This window comes from Acanthochromis polyacanthus, chromosome 19, assembly GCF_021347895.1.
Source record: "Acanthochromis polyacanthus isolate Apoly-LR-REF ecotype Palm Island chromosome 19, KAUST_Apoly_ChrSc, whole genome shotgun sequence".
NCBI classification, from domain to species: Eukaryota; Metazoa; Chordata; class Actinopteri; family Pomacentridae; genus Acanthochromis; species Acanthochromis polyacanthus.
Genome location: NC_067131.1, coordinates 9,372,405 through 9,385,771, shown reverse-complemented (window position 1 = coordinate 9,385,771; position 13,367 = coordinate 9,372,405). Strand labels below are relative to the sequence as shown.

Below are 13,367 nucleotides of genomic sequence, written 5' to 3'. Positions count from 1 at the left end.
GACGAATATTTCCACCTTGAAACCACAGCGTACTGATGACTGTCTCAAAACGCTGTTTTCTGCTGCAGGAATTTGCATGTTGTTTAACGTAGCCCTGAACTTTGTGCGTGTTCTGAGCACAGGAGTGACCCCTGTAGGACCTTTTCAGGCTTTTCATTGGAGTAGAAATCAGTCCTCTTCTTCAGAAGGGTTGGCACTTTTGTGCTACGCTGATTGGTCGACATGCATAATTTTTCTATCCTTTCGATGTCTTTGCCGAGTCACAGTCTTCTTAAAGAACTGAAGTAACGTCCATCAGTCAAATTTGCGCCACTTCGTACCTGCCCTTAGCTCCTGCAGTGACAAGCCGCCTAAAGAGTTCAAGAGTTTCGTACACAACCAAAGGAATCAATTCTTCAACTCGCAAGGTGAGGCTTTCTGTATCAATATTCTTCTACAGAATCGGTTTCCAGCTCAACCATGTACAGCTGAATTACTCCAATATTACATTCTAGAGCAGGGGTGTCAAACATAAGGCCCACTAGCCAAAACCGGCCTGCAGGATGACTTTGCAAAGTGTAAAAATTACAAAGGTAAACGTGAATGACATTGAACATTGTACAATATGTTATTCAACAGCTTCAGTATGACAGAGTTTGGTTTTGTTGAACCCTATTATTGATGTTCTGCCACAACCTTTGTGTATTTTTATGAATACATTTTAAACATTTACAAGGCAGGGGAATAACTTGACCTTCTTCTTTAATAGTTTTCACTTTAGTTTGTGTCAGGATTACTATACAGATGTGGAAATGAATGGGAATTTAAAATAATTTCTAGATCTTAATAAGTTGTAAAATACTATATCGTTCAGTTTCAGATACCTGCGACTAATTTTTTTTGTGCCTTTGTAGGCACTGTAATCTGTAAGTTGTAATATACAAATGATAAACTGAGGCATAATATTGTTGAAATTTGACTTATTTTGCTTCAGAAATTTCAGGTTTTTCATAATGTTTTGTAAAAAAGATAGTTCATTAAATGTGGACATTGTCAAAATGTACTTTTTTGCACTAAAACATATTGAAATATTTGGAGTTTTCATTTTTGATAGTTATGATTTTACCGATCCGGCCCACTTGAGATCAAATTGGGCTAAATGTGGCCCTTGAACTAAAATAACTTTGACACTCTTAAGCCATTTGAATGCGCGGAGGGATGTTTTTCTTGGAAAAATTGTCAATATGTAATTTTTTAAACACAGTGGTGAGTTTTTGGCATTAAATCAACGATCAAAGAGCAACTTCAACTGCTGTGTGTTATTTTCCTCTGTTTTATTGGGCTGAATTACAGTGTCTTTCTGTTTTTCCGGACGTCAAGCGTATGATGCTCATAAATCTTGAGATCGACTCGCTTTTCTGCTCTCGAAATATGTTTTCGTGCTCTCTGAAGGCAGCTGTGTGACCATACCCCCCCCTCAAAAGAGATCAACATGTGTGGCAGTAGCCTGTAACATTATAACTGCGCTGCTATATTAATGCTGCTTAAACTGGAAGCCACTACCATCAGTCTTGAGATATAATTGATGTCGCAGTGATGGTGTTTTTTTCCCCCATTCCCACAGTTGATTTATACTTAAGTGCGTAACACCATAAGAAGCAACATGGCTGTTAGTCTTTCTGCAGAGGTTACAAAGAGAAGTTAAGTTTATTGAACTTGGTATCATTCTGCACTCATTGGTTTTTATTTCAAGGGTGTGAGAGAGACACAGCTCTTCCCCCTGGCTCTGAGCAGATCCTCTGTGCTGTGTTATTGTAGTGGTGACCTTGGTTCTTCTGTAAAAGCCTTCTGTCAGTGCAGATTCTTACAGGCACACAGCCCTGTAGTGTTGGCTGAAAACTCATTGAATCTGCCTCGCCAAAGCCAACAGGGCAGAAGGGTGCAGGTGTTGCACTGAAATTGGTTTGCTTTTTGCTTAAAAAGTAAAGTGTGCTTCACCCAGAATGGCTCCCTCTCCAAACAGGCTCTGCAACCAGAATCTGCTAGCTGTGCTCCGCTTTGGGGTTATGGTTTCACTGGAATTAAAAAGTCTGTTTACACTGCGCGAAACAAATATATGAATTGGATTCTGATACTAGCCTGTATATATTTGGGTTATGAAAACTGCTCAGACTGTGATATGTGGCCATTCCAGTAAATATGCGTGTGGGATGGGAGTTAGGTGAATCAGTCTTGGCCCACGCTCAGTTTTTAAAGATTATTATGCGACTGTGATTTAGACTGAATGAGATCGAATTTTGGTTTTTGGCAGAGGGGAAGGCTTGTTGGCACACAGGACAATATCTAAATAGAAATCACATTTTTCACTCAAGTTAGATTTAGCTGGAGTGCATTGTCCTCTCTGGCTCGGAAACTTTTCTGTCTAAAAATGTTCAAGTCGTAGTCGCCCAGTTTCGGTATATTAAAATTACTGCCGCACAGGGTGTTATATCTGGCACGGAGGCTCCATTTTGAGAGAGTTTGGAAATACTGTATATGTAAAGAGCATCTGCCACAGACCCCAGTTTTCTTCTCTTAACCTGTAATGCATTAAATAAGTCAGTAATATTTCCCCTCTTTTTCTGTGGGGTTTGTGAAACGTACAGGATACAGAACCAAATCATTAGCATGGATGGAATCCAGAGCATTAATGGTAACCAGGCAGAGTCGAATGACATTGTTATTGCAGCCGTCCCCGGGAAAGTGAGGGGAGCTGAAAATTTATATTTGATTTATAGCAGGGTTTGAATTTATGTTCCAACTCTCAATAGGAAAGTAAGTGATCTTCGCCCGGCTTCTCACAAGAGAGGGCCCCACAGCATCTGGTGCTGGAAACATCTCTGTATCAAACAGAGTTCCCTCTACTTTCTTTTTTGCACTGCTTAACCACCAAGAATTTACACCTGTAGGGGATATAGTATTACTATGTTTGTTGGACCGGATTCAAGTCTGAGCCTTGAGAAATGATCAGATGAGTGAAATAAGCTGCTCTTTGTGGGAAACGTCGTGCAACAGGTTTCTAGACATACTTTATTTTTGTTGTGCTCGAACTGATTACCTGCTATTTGCTCCTTTCCTATTCATGATTGCAACGATGGAGCTAAGTCATTATTTACCTTAGTTTATTATGTACTGAATGGTGTTTGATAGCTTGAGTGTCTGCTCGGCATTGCAAGCAGTATGGCGCGGATATAAAGATCTTTGATTTGCTGAAGTGCGGTTATTTATCGTGAGTTCTTTCTCCGGCTGCACATTGACGAGAGCAGGAATATACAGCTTACTGTCACTGTCAGTGTGCTTTTGAATCCTTGAAACATTGTATCTTCACATTATTATCTGCTTGAAGTGATGATACAAATACCATTCTTTATGGTTTGGTAATAACTGCCTTATTTTTCATAGGGACGCAGAGCATTATTTATCACTGGCAGTGTTCATGGGGATTAATGATGCATAACTCTGTTGGAGTTGTCTGGCGTACAGCACCAGCTGAAGGAATCTGGAAGGTTATCAGAGCAATAAATCCCAAGTTTTTCTCCGTTGTTTGTCACGATGCACTGCAGCAGCCAGTAGTTACGACGGTTCCAGCTTGTTCTCTCCTTCTCCCTCCCTCCGTAAGCCGTCAGAAAAATAACACAACTTGCTTAAAGCTGCCAGTTGATAAGGTGGAATTTGATCGCACAACCTCGAAGTTCAAAGCGGGCAACTGTTTTTAAATCTCATCCTTATTACTTTGACTCTGTCAGCTTCCGACTGGATGATGGGGTGGAGATAAGGAGCGCTCTGCACAGTCTCCACCTCTGATGTTCGTTCTTGGCAATGAGAACACGAACACAGTCTGTTCAGTCTTGCATTTTAACTGTTTTGTCAATTGCCGTCATCCAATTCTGTTATGTCTATAAACCGAAAATTAAATTAGGTGTGCAGACTGTTACACTAGTTCAATCTATACCCGCTCTACGGCAGCACCAGTATTTCTTTCATCATGGCTTATTTTCCCTGTTTAATTTATTGAATAAATTGCCCCTTTAACTTGTCAAGCAGGAGGAACTCATCCATACATTGTCCGTGATCCGGGCAGAACGGAAGATTCAGTCTATTAGTGCAATGATAGGGCCTTTACTGCAGTGAGCTCGCTGATTGAATGGCATCCTTCTCAAGGTCAGGCCGCAGCTAAGAGCTATTTTCTGCTTACCTGTGCAGCCAGCCGGCCACAGAATCTGCACACAAACCGCCTTTACACCGGCGAGCTTAGTAAGCGGAGAAGCTCATCACTGATATTTCCAGCTGGTAACATGAAGAGAAACCTCTGTGCCTGCAGAAAAGGACACAAAGGCATGAGTAATATGATAAGTGGGATCTTGCTACAGTGCGTAAAGACGTTAGGAATGTTGTTTTTCGATCGGCGCCAAGGGCCGAATCATATCCTCCCATTGTGTCCCTGTCAAAGTAAACCAATGTGTTAAATGTGAATCAGTTTGCTGCAAACGTGCAGACTGGGTCAGAGGTCGAGCTGGGAGCACAGCTGTTTTGTCTGATGAATGTGAAGTGTCAGCTGTTTCGAGCCTGATTTCCTCGAAAACACGAGTATTTAGCTGCGGTAATGTCGCACTGAGCTTGTGGCAGTGGTGTTTTAAGCTGCTTATGTTCAGGAATCTGCTGCATATATGTCTAAATTGCTCTTAAACAAATTGTGTGATAAATATCGGTGATCCGACAATGGATCTACCGGGAGATTTGCGATTAATCACATTTTTGTTGAGTGATCTCTGCTCATCAGTTTGCAGATGATACATTTAGACACAAAATACAGTCATTAGAGCCCACTTTCTCCCCAGCAGCACTGTTTTGAAGTGAATTTTCTGCACTGCCACATTGAATTTAGCCAGGCCTGACCTGTGCTAAGCCTTCAACTGGGTCTGTCATTTGGCGTATGTTTCAAAAAATAAAAAGAAGAAGAAAAAATCTCTTCGGTAACATGGATCACCCGCACTGTCACCGTATAAGACGGCGCAGGGGGGGCCGGCTGCCACCTCCGTGAGATCAAAAAAGCGTGCAAATCCACCACACTGCGTACAGGGGAGCTGTGGAAGCAGGGGCCAGAACTGATTCACCTGGTGCAGGGGCCGAGTCCAGCTGCACTCCCATCAGCTGGAGCCCGTGGACCACAGATAGGATTAGAGGCTTTGGCTGCAAAAGGTCCCTCATCATCTCTCCGCCTGAACCCGGTGTGGCAACAACCCCCTGCAAACAGAAACGCCACTTTATGATCACTTAATAACACCCCCACCCCTCACTTCATGCACGCTCACACTCAGTAAATCAGCTCATGTGTTTTTATAGCCACCATTGTCTTTGCAGATAAAGAGGACAACCCGGCAGTCTGGGACTCCCAGCCCATGAATCTGGTGTGGAGGCATTTTATTTTATTTTTTTTGTACCTCCTTGCCCCCCCCCCCCCCCCCCCCCCCCCCCCCCCAGACAAGTATCACTGTGCAGCACCGCCATTGTGAAGCTGCTCCCTGGCTTCTGTATCTGAGCTCAGCCCCTCATGCCTGCCAGGTAAACCCGTCTGCCTCTCTGTTGCCGCGATAGGGGAGTTTGGCTCTGACTGACTGAAACAACATCACCTTGTTTATCCTGTAAATAATTCACCCCTTCCGGGCAACAGAAACAAAATCAAGGTTGTGTGTTTAACAAGGGAGGCGAGGAATGAGAAGAGCCAGGAAAAAAAAATCAGGTGTTTCCTTTTTAGATAAACTTGGCGCCTGGAGACAGCGACACATCCCTGATTCCTATGCAGCGCGAAGATGCTGCAGTGAGATGTGTTAGGTGTGTGTGTGTCGTGGGGAGGGGGGGGGGGGGGTGCAGGGCTTTATTTTGTGTGCTCACTGAACTTGCCCTTTGATAGCTCTCTGAAGAGGGTGCAGAGATACTGTGGGGGACATTCTTGTCGCGTTTAACATCAGAACCTACGGAGTGTGTCGGCGCGTCATCGGGTTTTGATGCTTATCATCGGAGGGGCTGTTCCTGGGAGCTGTTACCTCCCCGCCCGCTGCCCTTTTTTGTGACACTCATACGTGGACACGTGAGCCGCCTTCGTTTGTTTTGGTGTTTCGTGTTGTCTAACATCACTCCCCTGGGGTGGTGTACCAGCGTCTAGAAGAGACAGTTTATTTCCCCTTCACTTGTGGCACAGTGGCACTTTCTGTCCCTCTATTTTAATGCAATTTGTGCATGAGAAGAAGAAGAATTCCAGAAAATCATACCAGAAATTGGCTAAAGTAGGAAAGATGGCAATCGGCTGTATGTAGCTGCCTCTGCTGCTTCTGTTACAGACAAAACACCTGCATCTTCCTGCCACTTCTTGCTGTTTTTTTTTGCGTGTCTCCATCCAGAAATCCCCCCCCAAAAATGAAATTTTTACACCATTCATGCACGGATCTTTGTTGCATCCACTATAATAACACAAATGCCATCTTAGGTGGGAATCAGCAATGAAATTGCAGCTTCTTGATTAATTATGTAATCTTGTTGTGGCCTCCAGTGTATTTGCATAGCAGTAGCTGATGCAAATTGATTTGCATTTGCGCAGTATTTTAATGCAAAGCAACTAATGAGGAAATGTTTCACCATCTTCATCCCGTTGTACAATTTAAAAAGAGAAACAGAGGACGGGGGGACTATAACGCTCCTCTGAAATTGTATCATTACTTCCTCAATATGTTTTAGTTCCCATAGAAACAGGTTGTTGTGGAGGAACATAGCACAGTGAAGGATCAAAGTGTAACCCAATAGGATATCAGGATCAGCTTGATAGGAAAATCAGCAGCGTTGGACTATTTGCAATTTTTTTTTTTCCACTATTGCTGTGTTGGCTGGACTTTTTAGTCTCGCCCACTTGTGCAGTCGTCAGTGAAGATGATTCTTTGGAAGAAGTAGTTCAATTTAATGTGTTTTTTAAGCTAAAACCCAGCTCTGTAACCTCTGCTTTTGTTAAATATGTAGTGTCAAAACAATTGGAAATGACATCCAAATGCTTATAGATTGTACAGTGCATTTCGGCATCAGTCAGCTTTATGTTGTCCTACAGCCGGAGCCTAAAGCTGCATGACAACTGTGAAACATCCATTACAAAAGCAGACTCGAGTAGTGATACACAAACCTCCCCACCATGCTGGTGTGTCAGCGAGGGACGAGCCAAGCACCGAATTGAAGAAAAACGAGGATCTGGAAATATGAGGCTGATATTGGGCCGGGTTCCCATCAGGCTACATGCTATGCCTCCCCTTTGAGTGTTGATTGCAGACAGGAGAATGTGGTTGACTGATCTGAAAGGAAATTACTGGAGAGAGAGCTTATCCATGCCTTTGACTGATAATCAGCTCATTATCGTGTTGATCATTTACAGCTCTCCCTCTCGCCTGCTCTCTATTCTTTTAGCTGTGTCACTGAAGCAGAGCACAGAGACTTTTAATGGCTTGGCAAGGAGCCCGCTGTGTAGAGGCAGAGTTAAAACAACCATGCTAGCCCTGGCCAGTCTCCACTTTTACACAGTGCAGGTCCCCACCCCACTTATCAACCCTCCTAGGGAAGAGAAAAAATTAAAGAAAAACAACAACAGCGACAACAACATATGCAACCCCGACGTGAGCCGTGCCCTCGAAACCCCAACATGGCTAACTGTGCATGAAATTGAACTGATTGGAGTTATTGACCAGAAGGCTCCAGCCCCTGAGAGGACAGGGGAGGAGGGTGGGGGTGCCTTGTGTGTTACCTGATTGAGTGAAAAATCCTCGGCCGGTTGCTTTGATGCCTGGCACTTTACAGGAAAGAGTGATTTAATGGAAGCTGCCAGACCTCATCAATGTCAGTGCTCATGGTGAGGGCCCTCTGCTCCACCAGCGCTTTATATAAAAGCGCTTTCCATGACAGGCCCTGATGGACAGATGTTTGCTAGTTGTTTTAACTACACAGTAAAAAGAAACACTGATATCAGCCTCCACCTCTGGCTCTAAAGAGAAAGGCTGTGGAGTGAGAGACGGCTGTTACAGGCCACCCCGGCGTGCAGCACCCCCAGCCTCTGCTATTTTAGGCCTCTATAAATAGCCCTATTGAATTTTTGCTGAGGTTGATAAGCCTATAATTAATGTGACCATCATCAGGCACGGTCATGCTCCTCTCAAGAGGAACCCGACGGTGAGGTGAAGCAGGGAGAATGGACACTTCTCATCCGTTTTAAGGCTGAACCGAGCAGTGTGATCGTGGACGCGAGCGACAGCCGAGCAGCTTCCCCCCGTGACGCGGAGACGGCGCCACTTTGTTGTCGAGCCACAGGATAACACACGGCGTCATCTATCAACTCCCGCAAAGGCCCACTGTGCCCCGTCTTCAGTAGATCTGAATTGCATTGGAATTGCATCATTAATAGAGCAGAAATGATTCCCAGCAACTCCGGGAGAATACATTGACCCCTGAGGGAGACTAGAAACAAGACAATGTTTTTACAGGAGGAATATCTAACTAGAGGTCCCATTACCACTTCATCAATATACAGCAGCAACTGAGAGAGAAGATGGGAGGAGGGAGGAGGGGAGTTTAAAAAAAAAAAAAAAGGAAAAAAGAGGAGGGAATGTAATAGCTTATAGTGCTAATGGCAGTCTGAGCACTCAAGTCCCAAACATTCAGCCGCCTCATCTCATCTGGGCTGTGTAATTGCCCTCCTGGAAGCTGCCACGCGAAGCGGCTGCCTCCGTAGTGAAGAGTGGCAGCTGCTGGGTGTTGAGGAGCAGGCCTAGGTCAGCTCCCCAAGTGGGGCTCCTTGCAACCAAGAGATGTCATAATTAATAGCTATCTGGCGGCCCAGGGGCCATTTTTGGGTGGATGGGTTGGAGGGAGAGGGGGGTGAAATTATTTGGGTAAATGGAAGCCAAACAGAAAGAGACGCCAGACTTATTCACCACTTAACATAATGTATACTTATCATCACTTTGCCTGTAGCGAGTGAGGCTCTGCAGCATCTTCACCCCCTGCTTTTCAGGGATATTTTCCTCTCTTGTTTGTATTAGGTTTCCCTCCTGTATCTAAACGTACCTAGAGATATGTTGCTGTGGTGTATCATGGGATCTTATTAATCTTTGGGGACCGGCGTTCTCCCTAGTTAAGTAAATATACATGAGCTGCTGTGCGAGATACAAGCTCCCAGCACCTTCACAAAAATCTGTTACTTCAGCTTCCCTCTTTTTTCCCATCTTCCTCTCTCTCTCTCGCTCTAACATGCCGCCTGGGGGCAAATCTCACTCTGTCTCATCTGCTGCTTAATTTCACTGGAGCGGCCCTCAGTAATGAAGCGCCTTGATGTACATTTGCCAATTTCTGCCTCTGCCACTGCGATATAATTGGGATGTGACTAAGCATGAATACCCAGCACAGGGTTGGTTGACCTCTCGGCGACCCTGCGAATAGTGCTTTTGTCATAATGGAGGTATTATCTCACATAATCTGGGAATGGAGAGGGATTGTCTGCAGGGTGCCAGGGATGGAAATGAATTGATATAACTCCTCGCTCCTGTGCACCACAGAGGAGAGGGTGGAGGGGGGGAGAAGTGCAAGATACATTTTTTTTACATGCTCATAATGAAGACATTTTCTTCTTATCTATTGCTGCTTTGTGTTTATTGGAGTGGGAGAGCAGCTTCTGGCAAAAGCAGGGGTGGCTTTTTTTATTTTTAGGAAGGGAGGGAGTTTTGATGCTGTGGCACAAGAGAGGATTTCTCTGGATGTGTGTATATGTCAGCCTTTTGCCTGCGTGGGTGCACTGTGTACTCATATGTTAGTGTGTATGTGTGTCTGTTAATGACCCTGTAAAATGACAAGCTGAGCTGGCAGTGAGAGTACAGCCGACGGTCAGAGAAAGAGAGAGAGGAGGTGGAGGAGGTAGGAGAGTTCAGATGGAGGTGTGGGGACAGAGGAGGGGTATGGTTGTGAGGTCGGTGTTTGCTGTGATTCACCATGCTGTCATCAGAGGGGCTGAGGCCCCTGAGTGGCCCTCTCTATTCCCACCTGAGAGGCCTGCAAATGGAGGGGCCGCGCTGTCATTATTTACAGCCTGCAGCTCCTAACCTTGGATTCGGAGCTCATCATGGCGAAGGGAAAATCAGATTGGACTTGACGTGTACCCGAGCCAGTGACCTTGATAAGTGTGAGGTGCCTGCAGCAAGAGGTTAGGGAAGAAGAGCTTTGATTTGCGCACACGCGCGTGTACATGTTTGTGTATTTCAGCCAGGTGGGGAGTCGGAGGCACGGTTGAATGACTGAGCCATGACTCAAGATGACACATGGTAGGACCGCTTGTGGACCAAGATAGAGTAGCATATGTGACATTATTATTGTTCATTTCACGGGCGCCAGTGCTGAAAATATTTGTCCATTAATTGATTTGCCTAATAACAGAGAACCTGTGCACTATTTTGATAAATGCTAAAGGTTTATCATGCAGCAAAGCGTGAAAACACACAAGAACCCTGAACAAAACGTAATGAATCTTTCCCTTGGATAGTTTTATTTTTCTGTTTGATTGTTTTTTTTTTTTCCTATCTGAACTAGTTACCTGGAGACCAGAAAAGGGTGGTGGGGGGAGTGCAAAATAACATGGGAGAGCATCTCAAGACGGGTGATGAAAATGCATTTTTCTTCCCCCACCGAGATGCTATTTGGTCGTGTGAAATGATTAATTTCACACATATACAGGTCATCCCCAAAAGCAGCAACATCTCATTCACAAGGGGCCCCCGTCAGCAACAAAACAGGAGGCTGCAATAAAATGAGCAAACAGCAGCACGTAGTGTACGTCAATAAATCTTTGGAGGTTAAACCTGAGCGCTGTAGAATTTGAGCAGCCCCTACCCCCCTCATCAGGTAAAAGTCACTGAGTACATCAAGACTGTCGAGGCCGGAAAAAAAAAACGTCCAACGAGCAGTTTCGGGGAGTGTCCTGTGGTAGCTGGTACATACTCTGTCACACACATAGAGTCTGTGTTTGCATAAGAAGGATGAAGCCTTGAATTATGGGGTTTGTGTAAATAAGGAGATGAGACTGTTTTTAGCACACAGGGAGGAAGGAGTGCTTGGATGAGAATAGTGCCTCTGTGTGGAGCGCAATTGGTCTTGGGTTGTTTACGACAGCTCACAGCCCTCATATATCACAAGCAGTATGTTTGCTGTGAAGCTACAGTTTGTATGCCATCTGCCTTAGCTGAACTTGACCCTTCAAACAGACTTATATTTTGTAAACGGAGCTCACTGTAACTGTTTTTATTTTCTCTCTCCCAGTGGATGATCCAGAAACCCCATAAGGTGGCTACCTTCTTTGGGTGCATTGGCACGGACCACTTTGGCGAGATTCTGAAGAAGAAGGCCGAGGAAGCCCACGTGGATGCCCATTACTACGAGCAAAACGAGGAGCCCACCGGTACCTGTGCGGCCTGTATCACCGGAGACAATAGGTTCGCTACCTTTCCGTCACCCTTGACCAAGAAACGACCCCGTAGATCCGATTTGAAAGAGTCATTTTGGTTCATTTTTACTTCCTCAGGCAGGCAGTTGACTTCTCTGGGCTGGAAGTCATAACAGGGAATCATAGCTCAGCTCACACATCAAAAGGAAAAAGAACAGCTTGAGTGTGTTTTTCCAGGCCCCCACTCAGTCTCTGCCGCCCCAGTGGGTTGTCATCCATCTATAGGCTGACAGTAGCAATGTGTTAGGGATGCCTGGGCTATCCCAGTTCTCACCTGTCAGCCTTCTCTGCTGTAAAAGGGGCTTTAGCGTCTCTGGCGACTCTCGCGCTTGCATCATCATCAGCACATCTGAGACAGCAGAGGTCAAAGCTTGTGCAGGTAGACACACACACACACAAATATCACTAACAGTAAGGGCTCCAGTTCATGATAGGCCAGGTGTGGATCAATAACCTCCTTCTCTAAACACTCCCCTCCTCTGCAGCCCTTTATCCGCTGCTACTGGAGTTGTCAGTCAGTCAACGGCTGGACCCTGACCGCCCCGGGAGCCCGCCCTGCTGAACGGTCTTAGTGGGCTTGTTTGATGTGGGCTCTGACACCTGAAAAGGTCAGGTGCCGTGCTCAGGGAGACGAGCTCTGTAATATTTCTTACAGGTGTTTAACAGACAGCTCAGGAGGCCAGAGGAAAGGTCGCCGGCAGGGCCAGATTGGAAGGGTGATGGCTTTGAAGGATCGGGAGCCAGTATGTCACAGCCCCCAGGCTTTGATTAGTGCAAGTCTTCAAAGAAGAAAAAAATCTATTTCCCCCACTCCAATCTGATCACTTCAGTTCCAGTCTCTGAAGAAGATACAGCACATTTAATAATCGCATTTTATCCATAAAGAAAGACGTTACTTCACTTCTTACACGTGTAAACAAATGTTCAATTACAGGGCCTCTAGAATCTCTTATTTTTTGATGATTGTAGTCCCACAGTCCTGCATCAGCTTTTTAAATATAATACAAGCTTAACATTTTTGTGGCTACATAGTTGTATATTATCTTGTACAAACTGCTAATTTTCAACATATTTAAATATTTGAGCTTGTTTAAAGGTATTTTTTTCTATATAAAAAGTTACTTTGAGAGGAACATATGTTTCTAGCCTGTCTAGTTATTTTTCTACAGTTTTCCACCAATCTGAGCCTTTAAAGCCCCTTTAAGGCGTCCACTCCTTTCCATTAATCTGCTAGTAACCTGAAAATATCGACTTCATGTCTAAATTTGCACCCTGGTCAACATTTCCACAAAAGTCGTACGGCAATTTATTAGATCGAGCCAAGCAAAATTTCTGTATCACTCGGCACTACATGCACATGTAATGTACATGGAAAGTGATTTGAGGAATGTTTATCTGGATTTCAGAATCAATATTTGAAGCTAAAGACAGTGCTTGCTGCCAAAAATCACAAAACACCTTTCTAAGCCTACAGTTTGAAATCTATTACAAACCAAAATGTCCATAAATATAAAACTTCACTGTGATGAAGGCAGAGTATCTCAGCGTTATGAGATTTACCAATAATAAATGTAATCTGGGTTTTGACTGGATGTTATTAGCATTTGGATTTTAGTTGTTGCTTCCAGTTGTTTTTAAGAGTCTTTCCTACAAATGTAATAAATACCTGCAGCATTAGACAGCAGCGAGATCAATATGAGCACCTCCGACGTGAGGAAATTCCTACATTTACATACTTGGATCAACAGAAGTAATTCGGTCAGGATCTATCGGAAAATCACATCATGTACTTTCCTTCACGTTAGACAGGTGAGCTGTTGCACAAAGAGTCACA

At 44.5% G+C, this 13,367-nt stretch overlaps 1 protein-coding gene across 1 annotated transcript in view; it reads left to right on the top strand.

Annotated features, from left to right (window-relative positions):
• The window catches only part of LOC110954262 (adenosine kinase-like), a 116,606-nt gene that overhangs the window by 34,881 nt on the left and 68,358 nt on the right, over window positions 1-13,367 (top strand). Inside the window, 1 exon segment of the mRNA XM_051939961.1 lies at window positions 11,350-11,522. Coding sequence (XP_051795921.1) covers window positions 11,350-11,522 — 173 coding nt within the window.